The sequence below is a fragment of the Pezoporus occidentalis genome, unplaced genomic scaffold, assembly GCF_034315485.1.
Source record: "Pezoporus occidentalis ecotype Australia unplaced genomic scaffold, CSIRO_AGI_Poc_V1 ctg124, whole genome shotgun sequence".
Lineage (NCBI taxonomy): Eukaryota > Metazoa > Chordata > Aves > Psittaciformes > Psittacidae > Pezoporus > Pezoporus occidentalis.
Genome location: NW_026913038.1, coordinates 2052822 through 2075424, shown reverse-complemented (window position 1 = coordinate 2075424; position 22603 = coordinate 2052822). Strand labels below are relative to the sequence as shown.

At 44.6% G+C, this 22603-nt stretch overlaps 2 protein-coding genes across 2 annotated transcripts in view; one reads left to right on the top strand and one right to left on the bottom strand.

Moving 5' to 3' along the window:
• Positions 1–10656: 10656 nt before the first annotated feature.
• The window catches only part of SFXN1 (sideroflexin 1), a 44138-nt gene continuing 32191 nt past the window's right edge, over positions 10657–22603 (top strand). Inside the window, exon 1 of the mRNA XM_062607666.1 lies at positions 10657–10678. The gene's annotated coding sequence lies outside the window, so the exon portion shown is untranslated. The remainder of the gene's footprint in view (positions 10679–22603) is intronic.
• Positions 12174–15371, bottom strand: DRD1 (dopamine receptor D1). The gene has a single exon (XM_062607663.1). It carries the CDS (start codon positions 15357–15359, stop codon positions 14004–14006), a length of 1356 nt encoding a protein of 451 aa, XP_062463647.1. The 5' UTR covers positions 15360–15371; the 3' UTR covers positions 12174–14003.

Genomic DNA, 22603 nt, shown 5'->3' with positions numbered 1-22603 from the left:
AGGTGCAGTGCCAGGGCCACGTGTTTCCATGCTCCTCACTGATCTACCCTGTAAATTTCCAGTATCTGGAAGAGCCACGAAGTAAATCATCTCTAAGGTGAATGCCAAAAGATCTGGAACAAAGCTAGCATGGATCAAGAAATAAGACAAAATAAGAATGGTCTTTTTTTCATTTTCAGGGTAGGTTAAATGACACTGTAGTAAGGCCAGAGCTGCAAGAATTACATCTGGATGAGGGTTTTGTCTCCGCCCTTCTAATGAGAGCGCAGTAAGGGCTGGAGCAGTTAGAGATCTGCCCTCACACGCCTCTCTGTGGCTTCCCTTGACAAGCAGCCCTGGGCTGAGACCTCCCGGTGCTCCGCACAGCCACCCAGCTCACACACTGGCTGCTCTTCCTCTGCTGCGCATTTTCCAGTCATCCTCTGGAACGAGCATCCTCAAATGTCTGTTTGCCTGACTCATTCCTGCCTGGAGAGAATGACTGAAAGTCTGAGCTCACTTTCTACCTCTCGGGCCTGTGATCAAGCTCCTGTGACTCACACATTACAGTCTCGGTCTCCTTTGGGCTCGGGCCATTTTCTAATTTCTCTCCACGATACCATAAAGATACACTGCCCATGACCCTTCTCCGAAAATTTAGTTGGGTTTTTTTGTCTTAATCCACTTGTCTCGTCCTGCTGAATGCCTTTACTGTACATTGTTACATCCTGCTCCTTAAGCATGTAGTCTGAGCCCCATCATATGTCTACATGCGTGAAAGGATACCTCTCATGTGTTATTCACCCTTTCCTTTCTTTTACTCTGCTTTCCAGGACAAAGTGGGTTTCACTGCAAACACCAAATTGTTCCAGAGACAAATTGATGCTTTTGTTGAGTATATTTTCCAGCAGACATCCTCTTTAGCTTTTCAATCTCTTGGTCCTGTCTGAAAAACAGTCATCAATCAGATATACTTACCTCAATGGCTTCAGAAGAGAGTATCTTGGAAACAAATCGAGCCTATGGCCCCATCTGAGCAACTTGTCTCCTGGTAGGCTGTGTTAAATACATCTCAGAGTAGACATCCTGGACTATCCCGTGTTGAAGTACTCCCTTCTGTGGTTATCTGAGCATTCAGCCAATGCCTTACTGAATCCCCAGGATGGATTACAGTATGCATGAAGGGCAGAGGCACATTACAGAAAATAGGAAGCTAAATTTGAAATTTGTTTTATTGCTTGTGCTCAACCACAAGCTGCTCATCTTTTTCTTTAGATGTTTGCCATAGTCTGCATATGCTCCAATAAGATTTATATTTCAAATATGAATACAGCCATTTCTTGAAGAAATAAACAAAAACCAAGCAATTTATTCCAATCAGAGAATTTGTTTTTCTTCATTTTTTTAAAGCCCCTGAAGAGTTGTTTATTGCTATCTGAATAATAGATAATAAAGGAAGGTGAAAGATAATGTAAACTAAATTCAGAGGTGCACACAACATCTTGTTAGGCAAGTTTAGGGAACTTGGGCATGCAAAAGTAAAATCATTACCTTCGCCCTGAAAGCTAGTTCAGAGAGAGGTACTGCTCCTCACTGGAAGTAAGATAGGGAACATGGCTGGGCACTAAACAACTACTCATGCACCTTGCAGGATGAAACCCTGCCTGTGACATTCACTGTTCTCTTCTGATGGTCTGCTACTCCTCCTGAGCATCCCCTGGGCTGGGGCAGAAGCAGGAGAGTAGCAAAGCAGAAACAGAGCTGCAGCAGCTCCTGCACAGAAGTAGCAGTGCCAGTCTCCGAGGTCCAAGCTGGCACCTTCTCCTCATTCACACCCACATGCTGTAGCAATGCTGTTAAAAGGATAAAAGACAATAAACTCAGGTGATGGATAATACAATATGGAAGAGAAGATAACACTGCCTGTGTGGGTAGCTGGGCAATGGAGCAAGCTCTCAGCAGATCTTCTCTTTTTTAGGAAAATAGGTGCAGAGTGATGAGAGATGTGTAGCAAGCTAATATTCAAGGGCCTAAACAAAAAGGTTCAATTCTTCAATTTCTCAATATTCACACCCCTATTTAAATATCATTTATTCCAAAGGGTTTCAACATGAAGTGCTAGTTGGAAGAGCAGTGCTATTAAGCTGATGGAGCTGTGACAGTTTATATGTGACTATACAAAACACTGGTGAAAAATGGGCATGCAGCATGCATTAATAAATTTTGCTTTTGGAACCATGATTTCAAGGGGGTACTTGCTTTTCATGTTCATTTTGTCCTTCACTGGAGCCTAACATTAAACTGAAATTATTTCCTCTCATTTAGAGAGCAATATATCTGAACACAGTAAAATGCACATCAGCTTTATTATTATCTAACAGAGAAAACAGTGGTTAACTGACAGCAGAATGAAGAGCGATAAAACAATGACATTATTAGTGTCTGCTTTACAGACGGGATGGTACTGTACAGCCACGAGTCCATTACAGGGGATTTCTCAGATGATAAGAAGGTTAAATGGCTGAATGACTTATCCAAAAGTGATTGCTTTTCTGATCCCAGGTCCCTCATGTTACAGCAACATTCTCTTATTACTTTCAAAATCACTCATGTGGCTTTTTTGTAATAATGATTTGACTCTTCTATAAGGTACCACGCCAACCATCTGGAGCCTCTCAGCTCTTCCCAAGGTATATAAAGCTCCATGCACCAACACAGGCAGGATAGCAAAGTGTAAACAGCCCCAGGGCTGTGCCCGCTGGTGTAGGACCCAGGGAGAGGTCAAAGGTTTCGTGCTTCATCCATATCACCCAGAAGCAGGATCTTCTATGGCTGTCACAGCCTTGTCAGCTGCCCACAGGTCACAATGGGACTTGGCCGTTCATCCCAATTGATGGAAAATGCTTTTCTTGATGAAGCATGAGGCCACCCATGAGTAAATTGATGCAACCCATTGCTCCCTGCAGGAAATGACCAGGGCTCTGCTTGCTCTGGCTGATAGGGAATATTCCCGGCTGTGCTGGCTTTAGCTGCAATAGAATTAACTTTCTTCATAGTAGCTAGTGTGGGGCTATGGTTTGGATTCGTGCTGGAAACAGTGCTGATATTTCAGGGATGTTTTAGCTATTGCTGAACAGTACTTACACAGAGCCAAGGTCTCTTCAGTGAGGAGGTTGGGGGTGCACAAGGAATTGGGAGCTGATACAGCCAGGACAGCTGACCCCAACTGACCCAAGGGATATTCCATAGGACATCATGTTCAGCATACGGAGGCGGGGGAAAAAGAAGGGGCAGATGTTTGGAGTGATGGCATTTGTCTTCCCAAGTCACCATTATGTGCAACGGAGCTATGCCCTCTTCAAATGGCTGAACACCTACCTACAGTGGGAGCTGATATGTGAATTCCTTGTTTTGCATGCCTGTGTGTGTGGCTTTTGCTTTACCTCTTAAACTGTCCACAGTGGGGGTAGAGGTGGGCAAGTGGGTGGCTCACAGCAGGAAGAAATATGTAGGTGCTGAAAATTAGTGAGAGGATAAGACCTGGAGGAATATGAAGGCTGATTTTCTCCTTTTCCTCCTTTTCCTTCTCTCTCTATGAGACTTCATATTTTCCATGATCCTAGATGGTTTCTTTCTCTCTGTCCAAGTTTTCCATGAGTTTTAGGGGGAAACAAGCAAACCAACACCAGCCATTAGCCCAGACACATGATGAGCTGGTTGCTGTAGTTGTTAGTGGTGGGCCAGGAGAGCAGGCTTAGAGTCCAGCAGGAAGGGATGCCTCTTGAGTGTCTGAAGAAGAAATCATGCGGTTGTCGAACCATTACATAAGATCACTGTGTGATATGTGACAGTGCAGTAGATGTTCCGGTCTTTTCTTCTTCTAGAAAGCTTCAAACACTGGGGAAACTGGTCAGGAACAAAGTGAAGACATCAGTAAAATAAAAGAAATCATTTTAGGAGCTACAGACAAAAGCACTTCTGTCACAGAGGTGGCTGTTCCTTCTGACACACTCCAGAAAATGAAAAGTGCAGCTTGATCCGTTTCTGGATTCTTTTAGACAAACTCATATCCTCAATTTAACCAATTTCTGTTCTTTTCCCTTGCTATCAGCTCCATCAGAAGACCCAGATACTTGAAATGGAAATGAATCCTGTAAAGGAACTCTGCGTTTGTCTTTCAGTTCTAGGAATAAAACTCTTCCTTTGATTCTGTGAGTATCCTGTGAGTATCCTGCAAGATGTCAAGCACGTTGCCTGCTCATGTCAGTAAAACCAAATTATGGCACTGCATGTTTTTGCTGCCTCTCCATTTCTGTGAGCCAAGAATTGTAAGTGATTGTGCTTCTTTAGGCTCAGATAAATATCAGCAATTTAGTTCCTTTCATCAAGCTTGGGTTTGAGAAGTTGATGGGAACATTAGGAAAAAAGGGTCACTTCAGTGACACTTGTTTTCAGCCAATTAAGAAAAAAAGTAACTATGATGCTGATAGGCATAAAAATTAATTTAAACAATTCTTCCCCTGCTCCACATTTACTATAATACTTCCAAAAGTCCACATCCAGTTGGAACACAGAACTGGAATGCAGCTTGACATGCTTGGAATGCATGCTTGACATGCTTTAGTGGGAGGTGTCCCTGCCCATGGCAGGGGGACTGGAACTGGATGATCTTAAGGTCCTTTCCAACCCTAACTATTCTCTGATTCTGTGATTCTATGATTCTGTGACTCTATGGTTCTATTTCAGACCACTTTATACAGTGTTTATCATCAAAACTCTTGTTCAGGAAGACAAGTAACGTACAGAAGAGATTATTTTTCTTTCTAACATCACAGATTATTTTAAATGCACAACATTTTGACATTTTGCAAGACAATGCAATCCTGCAAAGCTGCTGCAGGCAATTCCTGCTTCAAAGCAGGCATATGTGATGCCTGAAGCCAGACCACAGAAACCCTCCATGTGGTGGGTTGGGAACAAGTTGGGTATGTTGCTAGTATGAAAAAAAACTGGTGTGAATTCCAGCAATGCAGGCTGACAGCCTTGTGGGGAATGTTTCCTCACAAGCTTTTTCCCAGGGAAACCTTCTGGAGTTGGATTTGGTTATCATGGGTGGGAGCAGACACTCACCAGTGCTGGCCTTTGCTGCCAGCATGCGTTTTGCAGGATGCTATGAGTGGGACACTACTCCTTTTCCTCAGATTCACCCAGGCCTTCATGAATCTGCCCCATCTTTTGCCTTAATGTGAATAGAAGCTCCAGCTGTTCATTTTCCTTTTTAGCTTTGTTTAAGTCTTCCCAAGCTGTGTCAGCTTTAACAGGGCAGACTTCTGCTGGTTTCATTTCCTGGATGGCAATGCTGGAATCACCCTGAGCACACATCTGCCAACTAAACACACACATGGAAGCAAGCGATTAGCCCTGTCTTCCCTTTCTGACATGCTGGCATATCCTTTTATTAACACCAAAAAATGGCAAATTAAACCTCTCCCTCTTTGTTGCTGTTTAATAATAAATCCTTCACATTGGAGGGAAAACCCCGGCTTCACAACCAACATAGTGGGGCTGGGAGTGAAGGGTTCTGGGTACCATCCTCACTGCTGTTCCTCACTTACCAGTGGCTTTTCTATGCCATTCACTAAGAAATCCCTTGTCTAGCTGGACAGCCTCCTCTGGGCAGGAAAGCAGAAGGAGCTTTTTCAGCCTTATTCTTCCACCTTTTCTAGTAACAACTGAAAGTTACCTAAAGTCCATTAAACTATTTGTGCAATGGTGATACTGCTGCAAGAACAGTTTTATTTACCTCTCATGTTTAAAGTAAAATGTCTCAGGCAGGTGCAGACCTGCCTGGGAGCATCAAAATGGGTTTTTGAAGGCATAGGATGTACCCTGCTTCTCTTCTCACCTGTGGTACCACCATAATCAAGGCAGGGAAAACCCTCCTCTGCCTCTGCAGACCTCAAAAACTCAGTGGAGGTGAGCTCAGTTCTAGGTAGAACAAGCACACTTGGTGGGGATGCCTTCATCAGAGGAGTTTAACGTGCTCCCGAACCTGCACAAAATGAGGTGGTTCCAGGAACACTTAAATTGCTAAAGCTCAGGCATAATTTTCCCCGATGGAATAGCAAAATCCAACAGAAGGCACAGGCAGCTCCAGCCACCTGCAGAACTGTCTGCCCTTGCTCCAAAGAACAACAATCTTCAGCTTCTCCTTGCAACAGCCATAATTTTCTTGTGGGAAATACAACTTTCCTTTTCTCCTGTTCTCTTACGCTGCATTGACTTCACTGCTGTTGTGACTGACACTCTAAAAGTTTGCAGATTTGCCTGAGGCTCCCATCCAACACAGAAGAATCTCCATCCAAACGGCTGAGGCTCACCAAAGAGATAAGCAACTGAAAAAAAAAGGTCTTCTGAGGGAAACATCACAGGGTCTTAAGGTGGTCTGGAATTTCATCCGAATCGCGTTGTGATAATCAGCAGGGGAACCGTGCATGCAGAACTTTGCGATCATATATATGCCAGGATAAATCTAATGCAAATCCCAGGGAATAAATTACATTACTGTGGATTTATTCAGCTGTAATAGATCAACATTTGTCCCTGAGTGACTCCAGCATTTCTTCCCTGTGTGTGCAGTCTCTGCCCTGCTAATGCATCCCCACAGAAGGGAACGTGTCTTCTGCTAAGCAGGAAACGGGAAGAAACCAATTGCGTTTTACTTGATGGGAGAATTTAAAGTGTACAACTGCTCTAAAACAGGGCCTTCTGTCTCGAATGCAGATACGAAACCATGCCCCCACATGGAAGAAAGCGATAAATTCAGATTGTGAAGGTCTGAAACAGAAGCTCCTCAAAGCTCAGGAAGACTCATGCCTCTGCATGCCTCTCCCAAAAAACACCTTTCACATCAATCCAGAAAGACACCAGATGCCCAGTTTCTCGTAAGCATGTACCCTGCTCCCAGGCAGAGCAGGAATTGCCTGAGCTTGTTTCTAATCTTGTTCCAAACGACACGGATTGTCACGTTAACCAGATGCACTCCACACGGATGCACGCCACACAGATCCCACACAGCAGAGCTGCTCCCAACGTTTGCCATGAGACAGGAGCAAGGGAACAGTTTAGTGTGTTGTACTGCCACAATGGCACTGCCCGATCCAGCTCCCTCCTGCTGAACCTGGCTGAGAACACCGGGCACAAAGAAGTGAACACTTTATTGCTTGGACTGTACTTAACTCATTGTTTTCCAGTAAACATCACAAAGTTATGGGACTATATTTCAGGTGACTCATTAATTCCTTGCAATGACTCGTCTTTCTAGGTGTTAACCAGGTACCTTTGTCAATCAGAAAACCTCTGGGATAGGAAACCTTTCTCACCAGGGTCACTTGATGAGAAACTGCGACCCAAAGTGAGAAGCAGCAGGCTGCATCACGAGCTGGCAGCTAGGACTTAAAATCAACACCAAGCTTTTGCTCCCCGTTCTCATACAAGTACCCCAATATCTTTGATCTCAGGTCCCAGTTCACATGAAGAAAGCAAAGAGAAGTGCAATGCTCCACATGCTTCCCAGTGACTCTGCATAAGAGTTGGCAACTGTCCATGACCCAGAAAGGTTTATTTTGTCGGGTAATCCAAGGCAAGAATTTCTCTCCCATCTAGAGCACAGTGGATATTTATTCAGGAAAAATAATCCTCAATCCTCTTCCCTAATTGTCTTTGCAATTATTATCTTCACAGGGATAACTGAAAGGAATCACACATGTCCAAGAATCAAATCCGTTTGTTTCCACCTCACAGTGGAGGGGAGGATGTTTAGGATTTGTGGGGAGTGGTTTTCAGTTCAGGTTTTCTCTGTTCTGCCCAGCTGAGAATTCAGATTCATGAATTCTGCACAGAACTTTACTGCAACTGGGGAGCAGTTCGGAGTCTGAGCAGGACGAAGTAATAAAAAATAGGCATTCAAAATGTTTATCAACTTTAGCTGAAGGTTGCTGCCCATGCCAAGGCACAGATTTCCTACCATACTAAACATTGGTTTTGATAAGAAAATTGTTCTCGCTCCAGTTCTAGCCTCACAAGACAGAATTACTGCTTGGCAGCTGAGATCAAAGAAAGGCCAAAGCCTTGCCAGTTAAAAGTAATATTTTTCAGTTTTAATGAAAAAATATTATTTGTTCTATTTTTCTCCATCCTCCTTGGAATCAAATGTTATTTTACCGCAAAGCTCTGGCTGCAGTTATGCATCACATGGGAGCCCAATGGTAGAGAACAGCACTTACAGCATTAAAAATACATTCTCTGTGTAACAAACCAAAAAAGCATGCCTCTTGGCAGCATTGGTGGCCTAATTTTGGCTGCAAAATGAATAAAATCAAGGCTTCCACTGAAATTCTAGCAGCGACTCCTGCTGTAAATCCTGAGCTGCAGACAGGGAGATAACATAGAGAAGCAATCTGGGCAGCCCCTGGGGAGCCAGAGCTGTGGGTGTCTCCTCCATCACCCATTCAGAAGGCACCGTGCTCAGGCTGCACTTGTTGAGCACTCCAAGGGCTCCACATCCAGCTGCAGTGAGTCTGTGGGATTGGATTAGTGATGCTTGTCTCTTGAAATCTCCATGTTGTAATACAGCAAAACCACACCAGCCAGACCCAGGCTGTCTCTGCTCAGCAAAAAAGTGCTTGCTTGCCCAGGAAGTCCCGTTAATGGCAGCAGCAATGATCACAGCAGTGATTTCCTGCCAGTGATGCCCCTTGAGCTCCTCTGATGGGAGCCACCATGGGACCACAGAGCAGTTGCTTTGGTAGCGCTCACACCAACAGTCATCACCTGCTGGCTGTGTGGGTGGGAATGTCTCCATCTACTCTAGATGGAACATTCAGGATTGGCTGACCCTGCCCCCAGAAACTGCTCACTGAGGGATTGTTAGAGGTGATTCTTTGGTTTTTGGCAGGAGAGGCTGAACAAACGAAGCAGAAGCCATTTGGGATGACAGCATGGGGCACAACATGACAGCTGTAATGAAGACAAATCAGGGAGCATTGCAACGATGCTCCTGTAGCAAACCTAACAGCAATGTCCCCCAAACCTACACACCCAGGACTGTTGTAACAGGAGCGATAGGTCCTTCAAGATTGACAAATGATAATGACATGAAAGCAGCCCTAAAACCTCCTTGTATATGTTCCTCCCATCTCAGCTTCCCACAAGACAGACGTGACAGACTGGAACCAGATGGAATTCAAGTATGAAATGGCATTACACCCTGCACTAGCAGTAATAAACGATAACCATGCCCTCCCTGACACCCCAAGTAAAAGACAATACATTCATCACAGGGTTCTGGTTTGAATAACAAACATAGAAATCATAACATTTAAGCATGCCTTAGTAGGTGAGTAGGATTGTGCACCACAAGGACCATTAATTTGCTTTTTTTTCTTGTACCACTTTTCCACACACTATACACACAAACGACAACCCATGCTCAGGCTGTGCATCATTGCAGACCGTAGCTCACATCTGCCTGAGAGATAACTTCAAGAGTGAGAAATTACTCTGCAGCATTAAATATCATTCTTTTATTTTCCTTAATATGAAAATAAAATGGGCATTTTGATTAACGTAACTGTTGAAACAATTACAGTCTGTTTAGCGCACTTGAGTCACGAGTACAACTGAACATCTATTTGCTGCTATCAAAGTAGGCAACGTTACAAGATGATGCTGAATTTCCCAGTTCCATCAGTTGAGTGAGGAGGGAGAAAAACACAATACACTCAAAATAAGGCAGTCCTTCACAATAAATGAGACATGCAGCTCAAGGAAGGGAAATCCTCACTTCAGAGGCCAGAAACAGCTTCTCAGAAAGGAAAGACCTCTTTCCCAACATTATCCTCCTCAGCTCAGTGTCTCCAGGCTTGTTCACGGCATTCCTGGAGCACCTGGGACACACATTAACAAGCAAGTAGGTGATTATTAACTTCTTCCATCCAGAAACAGAAAAATGCCTTTAATCATGAGGAAGCAATGCAGGAATAAAGGTTATATGGGGTGTTTGCAGGTGCACTGGAAAGGCACACAGCAAGGCTTGCCCTGCAGTGGGAAATGCTGCTTGGAGGGGCAAGGTGGGAAGAAAAGTGCTTGACGCTCATGGGGTAGACAAGGAGGCCATCGTAGTGGGAGCAGTGACATCCTGATGTCCGAGCACCTCACTGGTTCTCAGTGGCTCTGGCTCTGCCCCTCCGTGAACTGCAACACACGACAAGAAACACATTCCCTGGGAAGTGTTTCACTAGAGGGGCTGTTATCTCAAAGAAGACATTACAGCAAATGAACTTCTGCTGCTCTCCCCCTCTGGAAAAGCAGACAGGCTGCTGCTGCCTGCTAGCACAGAACAGTAAGCACTCCTCACAGGGTTACCACAGCCAAACCTCATCAGTTAACTCTCTGTTATCAGCTCTGCCAGAGCTTGGCGTGGGTCTGGCGTGTCTCCAGCCCCTGGGGTGGACCCTGACATTTTTGTGACCAGTAGTTTCAGCAGAACACTGGTTTTGAGCAGCTGGGGAGCAGGAGTAGAGCAGTTAATATAGCTTCTGAGCAATTAATTCAGCATATAAATAGAGCAGCAGTTAGCAGGTACATGCTGTTGTCCCTTCTAGTCTGCCCCGACACTGGTCTCCAGTCTCTGCAACAGGTAAGAGAGGCATTTCTGGGTGCAGGCTGTGGGGAGGGGACTCTTGGCTGTGCAGGGGGTAGGATATTAATTTGGAGTTTTTCTCATTATTATTGGGTCAATAAAGCTGCCAGGGTGACAGAACAGCTCTGGCAGCAATGGGAGGAAAGGTAAAGAGGAGAGGTAGAGAAACCCATGTTGGGAGGCTGGAAAATTAAAAGGTAAATGGGGTATGTCAGTAAATGAGGATCAAGGCAAATTCGTGGTTTTCTAAAGTGTATGCAAGGGAAAGGAGTCAGAAGCAAAAAATAGTTTAAATAGAATGAGAGGTAAAGCAATAAATTCAATTCATCAAAGTGTCTCCCCTGCCCTGCCTTTAGCAGGATGCTGCAGGATGCCTATCACACCAACCGAAGCACCCAGCAGCAACAGCTGGTAGCACTCTGACCTCTGCAGAGCCCCTCTGAAGCTCAGGTTCATCTGCAAGGAGGGAGGTCCTGGGATGACTCCTAAGATGGTCATACCTAGAGAAACTGTTTCAGAATACACATCGTCCCCATATAAACGAGTACAAAACCAGCATCTTGCTTTACATGATCTCCTTAAATCATATTTTGTATTTTTGCTATTATATCAGGCTGCTGGGAGGTTTGAGAATAAAAACTCTTGAAGGCGTTATCTATTTGACTAAGCAGCCACAGAACTGCTTTGGCCTGTGTACTTTTTAAGAAGCAAAATAGTTCCTCAAAGGTACAAAAATAATATAATCAGGCATCAGCACCATGCAAGGAAATTTTACCCAAGGAGCTAAAAAAGCCTGCAGTCAGACACTACTCCCTGCCTGCCATCAGACCTGCTGAATTCACTGGCCAAGGGAAGTTAGCACTGAAGGAGGGGAGCTGGACATCACCACAGCTCATGCACCACTTCAGATCCCAGCTGCTGAAAGGGTCACGCTGGAAATGCTTGAGGCAGAAGTGACCCCATTTACTTCTTCATTGCAAAATGAATCTGCTGAGAGAGGCAAAAAAAAAGAGGGCTGCCATGAAGAGAGGAAGGCTGCTGTCCCTCAGCTGCACCCACCATCTCCTCACTTCTGAAGTGATTCATTTTGTTCCAAAAACCAGACACCAGCAGTGGGGCTGTATCAGGCTTTGAAAAGCACTTCACAGATTTGGGGGTGGGAGGGGAAGCAACAATAAAAAGTTGTTATAAACCAAGTTAACCACTCTGTTACACCAAGGCAAAAAAACCACTGAACTAAAAGTCACCAGTAGGTCGAGCTTTAACTGGCTTTAACTAGTCACATTGAAGCAGCATGGTTGTTTCCAAACTGCTTTCAAATCCTAGTTTAGAGCAAGGGGTCAGAGGTCTCTAAGTAGAAAGGGCTTTCTCTTGCTTCTGATAAAAATTCCCATCTGCCTCACGGGTGTGATCCCAAATAAGGGCAAATGGAAAAAGAAGAACCATCATTGCCTTTAACACGATCAATACAACTGTCAAAACCCAGCATGTATTTAATAAATGCAATGTAGAGAGGTTTATTTGACCTTCTGTTCACAAAATAATTTTATTATATGTATGAAAGCAGCATACAGGCAATAAAATTATGAAAACATTCACAATACATAAATACACAGACCTGATGCAGGATGTATATAGTTCATTAGACTTTATGGGTTTTTTTCCTCTCAGTTCTCTTTTCCTGACAACACTTTTTTTTATATATATGTTATGAAAAAGTTGCTCCAAAGGGTATTTTCTCCCATTCAGAAAACAAATAGCTTTCTTTGAATGCTGCTGAATATTAATACCCAATGTTCCTGTTGCTAATGTTCACTGATTGCTTTTGGCATTGCAAAGGGAAAGCAGGAAGGACAATGGAAAAGTAGCAGGTTTTCTGAATTAAACATTGGTAACTTTTTTGGAGCTCACAGGAAGTGTTTGAGTTGGGGGCTGCAGTTCCATCCATATTTAGAAATGTCTTAATCCAAAATGGTAATGAGGCACTAATCCTTATTGAATGGACTATTGACATGGCAATTACTAAAATGTAATGTCCTCCTAGTATCCAAAGTAAAGCACTAGGTACCTCACTTTTTAATTCTGATACAGTAGCAGACAGACAGCATGATCCCGGTGGTACTGCAGAAATACAGATGATAATGAGGTTTGGGCATCTTTACTACCATTATAACCAATTGTGTTTGTTCAGAAAAGATATCCAAGACTTGAAATAAGAAAAGTCTGAGAAAGCTGTTTATCTTACATAAATACAAAACATTATATACTAAGAATTGTTATCTAAGAAGCTTTTCTTCTCAAATTGAATTCTTCTTAAGGTTGTAGTCATATTTAAGGTATTTACAGCTCCACAAACTCGACATTCTAGCAAAGTCTTTGTAACATGAAACTTTTGAAAAATAAATAGCAGCAATTTTTTTTTCTTTTTATTTCTATAAGGGAAGAGAATTCACAACTCAGCCAATGCTGGTCCTATCTTTTGAAAGAAATCCCACTTAAAATTAAAAAGAAAAGCCCACAAGCAAATGAACTCAACACAGCATCAGTTTTGTTCATTCCTTCATTTCTCAGTGAGCTTCTTAACGTTCCTTCATTAACCCTCATTGGCCCTCCAGACTATCAAAGCTTGTAATAAAGTGCTAACTGGTTGACTGGTCAAAATGCAGTTATGACACTCCAAAAATATCCCGTTATTTAGACATTTTAAATAACATAAATAAAGTTAGATTTGTTATAACATATGAAAAATATCAATTTAAAACAATAAATAAATAAAACCAGTATCAACATATGACCTCCCAAAGCTTTAAAAATAACCATTCTCGTTATAAGGCTCAATTATATTTTAGAAATAATTTTAAGAAGGCATCTACCTACTTTTACAATCCCTCAGTCTTTAATTATGACCTGTTCACACCCACTATCACAAGACACAGCAATCTTTTAACTTCTAGTAAACACTAATCTTTAAATACTTAACGTTTATCTTTTGCCTCATTTTAAGCTAAAATTGGTTTCTCTGTGTAGAGAAGAAGAAATATTTTCTCTGTCACTGCACTGTATCTAAATTTGTATATTTTCTCTAGTACAAACAGTACAGTTTAATCATGTATTTTTTTACCAATTTTCTGTTATTTTTCCTCTTTGTTGTTTAAAATGTTAAATTTGTTTTGAATGACAGGAAAATTAATTCTGGGCTTGATGTAAATGTGTATTTCTCCCTAGAGCTTAGTTTCTTGCCAAGAAATCTTGGCTTTTGTGGGGGATTTTTTAAGATTATTACAATATACACTATTGGGTCTTGCTGAGTAAACCTTACTGTTCAGGTTTTATGCTGCCCATTTTGTGTAATGGGATTGATCTTTTCCAGAGAAACATCAGCTTCATAATCCAAGATACCCGACAATGCTGGAGACATTTTCTCCAAGGTCTTAGATAGTTCACCTTCTTCTTCCTTTTTGAGAGGTTCTTCTTCTGGACAGATAATTGCATGTGGAATCAGATAAACCAGATTAGACTCTTTGGGGCTGGACCCTTTGGGCTCATGTTGGCTCGAAAAAACAACTGCTCCGTTATTGTTAATACTAACAGTCTCTATAGCATTGCCGGACAGAGGGCAGAGCCTGTAGCATCCCAGCAGGGTCGAAAATGCCTTGCGGAAATCAGCATTGAAGGCATAAATGATGGGGTTGAGGGAAGAATTAGCCCATCCAAACCAAACAAAAACATCAAAGGTGGTGGAATTAATGCAGAAGGCTTCTGCTCCCTTGGATGGTTCAGTAGGCTCACAGAAGGGAATCATGCAGTTCAATACAAAAAATGGCAACCAGCAACACACAAACACCCCCATGATCACTGACAAAGTCTTTAAAACCTTTGTTTCCCTCTTGAAGGACATTTTGAAGTTGCTCTCTGGTTGATGGCAGTCCATACTGCTTCTGTTGCCACTTGTGGTATGGCAGTTCTTGGCATGCACTGCTGCTCTCTCCAAAGCTGAGATGCGTCGTATTTGCTTCTGAGCAATCCGGTATATCCTTGTGTAAGTTACTATCATGATGGCCACAGGTATATAGAAGCTAATTAGAGAAGAGGAGATGGCATACATCCTGTTTAGGCTAGAATCACAGTTGTCCATGCCCTCATCTTCTAAGCTGGAATTCAGGTCCAAAACACTTGTGGTTGTAGCCTTGTGCCAGTTCAGCTGCACAGGGATGAAGGAAATCAACACGGACAAAGTCCATGCCACGCTGATCAGGATGAAAGCTGCCTTGGGAGTCATTTTCCTCTCATACCTAAATGGGCTGGAGATGGCCCAGTATCTGTCCACACTAATGACGCAGAGATTTAAGATGGAGGCTGTTGAGCACATAATATCAAAGGCCACCCAGATGTTGCAAAATGAACCAAAAGGCCAGAAACCAGCAATCTCAGCCACAGCTTTCCAAGGCATGACCAAAACTGCCACTAAGAGATCTGACACAGCCAAGGAGATGACAAAGAAGTTGGTCACCTTGGACCTGAGGTGGCGAAACCTAATGACAGCTGCACACACCAGTGTGTTTCCCAGCAATGTGGAGAGGATCAGTAGTGAGAGGAAGCAGCCTGTGAGGATTCGAAAGGAAGAGTCCCTTTCCACCAGCAACCCTTCCCCGTCCATAGTGGTGTTGTTCCAAGTCATAGTTTCTCCTGAGGGAAAATTATACCATGATTTTCGTGGCGACAACAGCTCCTTTCCTTGCAGAGATCAGAGATTATCAGACGTCCATTAATTACTCATCAACAAACAGACCAAAGGTCCTTTCTGCAGTCCCTTCACCCCCAGACGGACTGCACTCACTTTGAGTCACCCTGAACAACACCGAAAGCTCTGTGAGCAGGAATTCAAACTGCACAAATACAGTTCACCCTACAAACAGGTTTTTTCAAGCAATCCCTTCAGAAACACACTGCACCACCCCAGCATGAAGCAGTCTACTTCAGACAGCTCACCTGCAAATGTTCTGCTGCTGTCCTCTGCAAATACACCCCCCACACACAGAAGCAATCACTTTTCCACGTTTGCATATATTCCCATGAAAATAGGCTATTGATTGAGTGTTTCCAGTGTCCACTGCACTAGCCCTTCATATTTACTGGAGCGTATTACATGAGGTGCTTTTTCTCTAGCTTCCTAAATGTCTCACTGATGAAACACTCCATCCTTCCTCCCAGTACACTCCTGTGACAAAATGCATCAGTTCTCTGTTTCTGGGCAGCTCAGAAAGCAAATCTTCACTTTGTTTCAAACTGTTTTATACTTCCGAGGCAAAGAAAATAAACATACGGGAGGTGTGTTTTAAAGGTTTTCAGTAAGCAGTAGCTCAGGTTATTTAGTTTTATTTAAATGAGAAATGCTGGCTCCTACCTTTCACCTCTGACTCTGTTTGCTCTGGGGTGCAGGGCTGTCTCTCCTCCTCTTTCAGTTTTGGAATTGCATAGCAAATCTTATACACAAAACTAACACAGAAGCACTGCATTGCATCAGGTGCATGTGGGGGGTGAGGGGGTGGTGTCCCTGAAAGTGCAGATTGCCAGTGGAGAAGTAAAACCAGGAGCCAGCAGACCTGAACCATGAGGAGTTAGTTTTCAGGACAGCAGCAGGTCTGTGCTGTTGGAACATGCGTGACGGACCCCACTGGTGTGTGTCCAGTCGCCTCCATCCCTCGGCGTCTGCCCATCACTCTGCAAACTCTGTTGTCCAGATCAGTCCTAGTCGCACTTTGTACATCCCGTCGAAGCGGCAAGTCGGGGCAAATCATTCCAGGCAAAAGGCACGGTATTCCCAACACTGGCCAGGGCCGAGTACCAGTTCTTCCCTCTGTCGTTCAGTGGAAGGAGAAGCAAGAGCGAGAGGAGAAGCGGAGTGAGCTCCTCTCTGCCACGGCGCGGGCTGCGGGCTCCTCTTCCAGCGGGAACTATTCGCTTTAACACTGCGCTGCCCGGTTATAGCTCTCCACGACTGTCCCGGAATAATCCCATCTCCTGCTCTGCGGGGCTGCGCTCTGAGGATCGGGTCCGATTTTTACCATGCTTTTTCCGTCTCAGCAAGGCGCAGGCTGGGGCAGCTCCTCACGCTCTCCCGCAGCCCGCCCCGGGCCGCGCATCCCCGGTGCCGGGGGAGCCCGACGGCAAAGGCTTCCTCCTGCCCGGGGCAGGGCTCGGCAGCATCGCCCCTCCAGGAAAGGTCTGTCCGCCCGGCGTGTCCTTCCTAAGGGATTAAGAAAGGGAAAGACAGACATGGAGGCGCGCAGCGGGCAAAAAGCAACGCCCCTTCGCCTCCTCTAACATCTTCATTCGGGCGCAGCTTCTTTTAGGCAGCCTCTCCCCGGTTTTCTGCCTTTCGGGTGAAAAACGTCCCGACCGGCCAGGCAGCCTGGGCGAGAGCCGCAGCCGGGCTTCCGGAACGGCTCTTCTGGAGTTTAAGGCAAACGGGATTACTTTTTCCCGTCCCGAAGTCCGGGACTCCCGCGGCGCTGCCGATGCCTGGGCGCTGCGGGCCTGATGAGCTCAGTCAGTTGATGCGGAAAGTAAGTACCAGCACCTAACTTCGGGCTGGGCGATGCTCAGGAGGCGGGACGCGGCTTCCCTGACGCCCCTGGGAGCAGCGCTACCCCGGGGCACCCTCAGGAAGAAGGGGGGGGGGGGGGGGGTAGGACCCGTGCCGTAGCGGCGGGGAAAGGGCTGCGAGCGCGGCCGTACTCACGGGCGCGGCGGGGCGGGGAGGGCCGGGCTGGCGGCGGGATGCAGCCAAGGCACCGCGCTGCTCCGCGCCGCCCCTCCACCGCCTTGGCGCAGCCCCGCGCAGCCCCCGCGCCCCCGCCGCTCCCGGCGCAGCCGCGGCCACCGGGCTCCCTCTCCTGGGCGGCCGCGGCCCCGCGCCCCGCCGCGCTAACAGAGCCTGGGCTGGTGACAGCGACGAAGGGCATCGCTGTCCGGGCGTGCAGGCAGGGAAGGAACGGGGAAACAGACCGGGGACCAGCGTCCCGACTTGTTCCACATCAGGCAAGGGGACAGCGGGTACCCCCTGACGGCAACGCGGGGTTTGGGGCAGCTGGCTCTATGTCTGCAGAGAAAACGGTTCAATAAACCACCTTCCTTGCGAGCAAAAACCTGCCGCACTTTTTCCACCCGTGACTTCTCCTTTGCAAAAAGCCTGCCGATTCGGTATTAAGCACCAAAACCAGGAAGCTTAAGCCTCAAATCCCTTCGCTTCCCAAAAGGGTTTTCTCTTTCTTACTTCAGCCACAACAGGCAAGGACAGGTGAACATGCTGATTTGTAAGTTGCTACACTTGCATTGGCATTTTTCTCAAAAAAAAATTGGGAAAATGAAGATAAAAGACATCATAGGGAGATTAAAAGCCTCCTAGAAGAGCAACTAGCATGTCAAGATTAATTTCATGGCGTTTGGCATTACTGAAGTTGCTTTTGTGCCATCTGTATTTTTTCAAAGTATCACTTAAAGCAGACACAGAGCTAAGCTAACCCTGGCTAGCTAACTCTTATTCTCCTTTCCCCCCTCTCATTCTCTTTTTTCTTCTTTTTAACTTCTTCTCAGCAAGTTCTCATTCCCCCCTTCTTATCATCCTGTTCTTTAACCATCATTCATCCCCAGAGGAGGAGGAAAATAAACAAGGAAATGATTCCTGAACTGTTTTGTAATAGAGGTATCTAAAGAAACTCCCTGTGAGTTTTCTTTTTCTAATTTCAAGATTCCTTTCTTTCTGTTCTTCTTCAAGCACAACGCAGGGAAGGCTTAGTGAGTGATACTTATTTTATGAAAATATAGCATGCTCCTGGTTTTCGGTAAAAACCTGAGGCTAAGGGGAAACATCAGGGTAAGAAGTCACTGAGCATATTCTATTTGTGAGAACTTCCAGAGGCTCCCCCAAAATCCCTTTCAACCACAGCCATCCTGGATTATTCCAGTAGAAATCACAGCTCCAGAGTACACAAACAGCACAGTCTTTGAGGCATACTGGAGAGAAACACCGAGGTACACATTGCAAAGAAGAGAGCAGTCTGCTCTAAATCGTCTGCTTATCGTCTCATCAAGCAAACTCTTCTTTTCAGCTCATTTTTGCTGAGGAGTGGCCTTTCGTGGGGAAGAGGCTGAATTCAGCATTGGAAGACCTTAATGATGTTCATGTAAATGAGGGTTTAAAACTCTGATTTGAACCTGACATAAGAAAAAAGCCTTTTAGCCTCCTACTCACAGCAGCCTGTGAGAGTCACGGTCCTTATCAGTTTGGCAATTCCAGTACCTGGTTCAGAAGTCAGCGCCTCTGTTCTGTCTCATCTCTAAGTCTTCATGGCCAGCTCAGGGCTACCCATGAGGTCCAGCTCCACCAAGGCCGTTTGAGTGCAGCAAAGCCCCTCAAGAGCTGTACAGGTTTCAGACACCAGTGTTTCATGCAGGGCACCCTGCTGTTCTCATTTGTCACTTCAGCTCATTTGTAGGCTTTTAAAACTTTCATGACTTAATAGTCATACCCAGGTGAGGAACAAAAGTGAAAGTCATTAAGGTGCTGTGATGATTTAGGTAAATTTAGTGGTGGGATGAGGCAGCTGATTGCCACGGCTCTGGGAGCCAGGTATACAAAGCACAGGGTGAATTTTCCTTTAGCTGCTCTCAGGCTAACCTGCTTCTAGCCAGCACAAGGGTCAGCTCTTGTCTAGGTTGGGACTTGCCTAAAACTGCCTGCAACAGGACAACGGTGCAAGTGTTTCTTGGAGATTCAGAAACACAAAACAGAGTTTGTTTAGTTCTCCCTGGGTACCCACATAAAACAGCTGTTTAACTTTATTTAATGCTTTTCAACCAGTGCTGACTGATGCTGGAATCAAAGCAATGCCCAGAAAATGAAAGCATTTGTGCGTTTGTGCCCTGTAAGGCACCTGCTGCTCCCAGGAGACTCTGAATGGAAAAAGTCCTATTTGGCCTCTAGGAAGGTTAAAAAATATAAATACTCAGTAGCACCTTGATCCAAATGATCCTCATCCAAACAGTAATTAGCTACTGGAAGACAAAGTCAGAGTTGAACAAAATCCAAATCTTGCATTCAGAGATAAACATGCATTAATCTACAAAACAGCACACATATTAGAGCTGGAGAAAGGCAGCTTAATTTACACAATAATATTACGGTATGTGGATACAAATTGTACTCACATCACTCTCAGGATGACTTTTTGAGTCTGCATGCATGGGATTTATTAAACATGAAATCAGCTGAGGCATGTTAGCAGAAATAATGTCTAAAAGAGCTGTCAGGTTTCTAAATAACTGGTTATAATAAGCCAAGATAAGTTTAGCCTCAGTTTCACCCTCTCAGAATAATCAGCAGTTCCTGGAAATTGAACACCTATGAACTCTCTTAAAGATCAGTAAAGCACACTGGTTAAATTGATATTACCATGCTGGGCATTCCACGGGGAAAATGGCAGTAGTGAGTAAAAAAGCACAGAGCAAACAGTAGCAGCAGATAAAACTATTACTTTACTGCTAAAATAAAACCATCAACAAGGATCTCAAGCTCATTCTTGAACAATAAAGATACACCAGTGAGGAGAAAGGATCAGTGAGGTAAATGATTTCTAGTCCCCAAATACTGACAGAAGGCATTCAATACATTCAGTATTGAATGTGAGTGGTTTTTTTTGGCTGTACATTATGGGCATGTCCATCCACAGCTGGACTTTACAGTCTGGGGGATTCAGTAGGGCTGATCTCAAAAAGCACATCAGTGCCTTTGTTAATGTTGACTTCTGAACTATTTCCAGTGGCAACCAGTGCACAAACTATCCCTGGCTATCAAGTCACTGGTGAAGTGTGTGCAGAAGTCTGGACACCGAGCAGGAAAAGGAAAAAGCTGAAACAGAAACACCATGTATGAAAGTCTGTAAACAACTAGTTTGAGGCAGCAAGTTCAGGCAGAGGGGCAGAGCTGGACACAGAGAGTAATGAAAGTAGGATATAAATAGGAAGGATTTGTTGGGCAGTGCTACTGGTTCCCAGGATCTGGAGCTGATGCACTGGCTGCTCATGAGGCACTGCTGCTCCTCCAGCATCCCCCCTGCCTGGTACATTGGTACTTGACTATCAGAACACAGCCCCAGCCCCAGCCAGGAGAGCCAACCTCCATCCCTGGGCCACAGCAGAAGCCTGCAGAAAGGATATCTGCTCTACAGGAGATCAGGCAGCACACTCTCGGAAAGCAGCCTCGTGTCTGCAGGGTTCTGCACATACAAGCTTTAGGAGCAGTGGAAATCCATAACGTAGTTGTTCAGAAAGGGAAAGGAGCAGTGTTTCACTCCCATCCCCATTCCTGCTCAAAGCCCATTCATGCCCTGCACCCCTTTTCCTCCCTCATCTGTAATCCCTCTATACACTTGCAGTGCAGACCCGGAGGAAAACTGGTTGGTTTCAGCTGTAACCCCTCAGATTTTACAACAAAATGGGCTCTTTTTAGAGAGAAGTGGAAGACAAGACAGAAATATCCAACCCTTGGCCAGGGAGCCAAGCAGAAGCTGTCATCTAAATACACATCTAATCCCCAGCATCCTGCCACGTAGGAGCCATGGGTAATTTAAGCTCGGTGCGATACTGCCAGTAACTGTGTTCTTTAACAGACAGAGTTTATGCAGTGATTTTTTAATGGGTTTTTTCCAGTTCCACCCACTAACTCCCATAGGACCAGAGTCAGAAGTTTTCCACAATGAACACTTGGAGTGACCCTTCCTCTTGCATCTCAAACTGCTCCATCAAACCAAAGGACATTACTAGATCTTAAATAACCCTGGAAATCACTCAAACAGGGAAACATAACATCTTCCCCCCCTCCCCCCCCCCTTCTCTTTATGGGATTCCCATCTGCCACAGATATGGGGTAGAAGAGGGATTACTGCCCTGCCAACACTTCCTTCCAGAGTGGGTAGAGAGCCAAACTGCAGAGGATGATGAGAATAAATTATAGCTGAGAGGAGAGGAGTGCTCTAAGGAACGAAAAATGCTTCCTGCGACTGCCCTGCGGCATGGCAGAACAGTGCCAGAAAATCCACAGCAAACCAACAAGACCCTGCCTTTAAAACTTAATTTAAGCCAACAAATACAAAACCACTAAAAATTCCCAATGATTTCACTGATAGACATGCATTGCACTGATGAATTTTATATACTAATCCATGTATATAAAATCCCTACACAGCTGATTGCTGAGGACCTACTACATGAAATAGCAAATAAACTAGTAAATCGACACAAAACTAACACAGACTTGGCTACTGCATCCCAATTTATGCTTTATTTCCATATGCATGTATTTTTTTAATACTGCGTATCTTGCATTATTTCTTTCACTCCACGCTGGATGGACATTTTAGGCCCTCAGAAAAATTGAATATATGAATCAAAAGGAAAGTCACAGAAAAAATGACAGCACTTTGAATGTTAAAGATGGCTTTGACATATTAATGAGCATCTCAGAAATGAAATAAAGCCAGTGATACAGAATGATTCATTAGAACAAAATTAATCTGAGAAATAATTAATTCTGAGTGGATGGATAAAAAGATTACAAAGAGATATATTAGCAGCAAAACTCTTCACAGATGAGCGCGACAGTGATTTCTAGCAACAATGGATGAGACTGCAGATAATACAGTTTTCTTAGCAGATGGCTTGGTAGGTGGCACTCTTCCCTCCTAAGCTGTTATTACAGATTTACTCCTGAGCTGCGCGCCAGCATAAAATGGATTCTTCCCCATATTGCAGCCCAGCCCCTGATTGATGGATAGAGAAGAGCTTTTTATCTTCTACCAGCAGATTTTTGTTGTGTTCTGGTGCAGGATGTGTGACAATGAAGCTTGTGCTTGGTACCTATAG

Excerpts from the sequence above, each read along its gene's own strand:
- DRD1 (XM_062607663.1), bottom strand. The coding sequence starts at position 15,359 with ATGACTTGGAACAACACCACTATGGACGGGGAAGGGTTGCTGGTGGAA.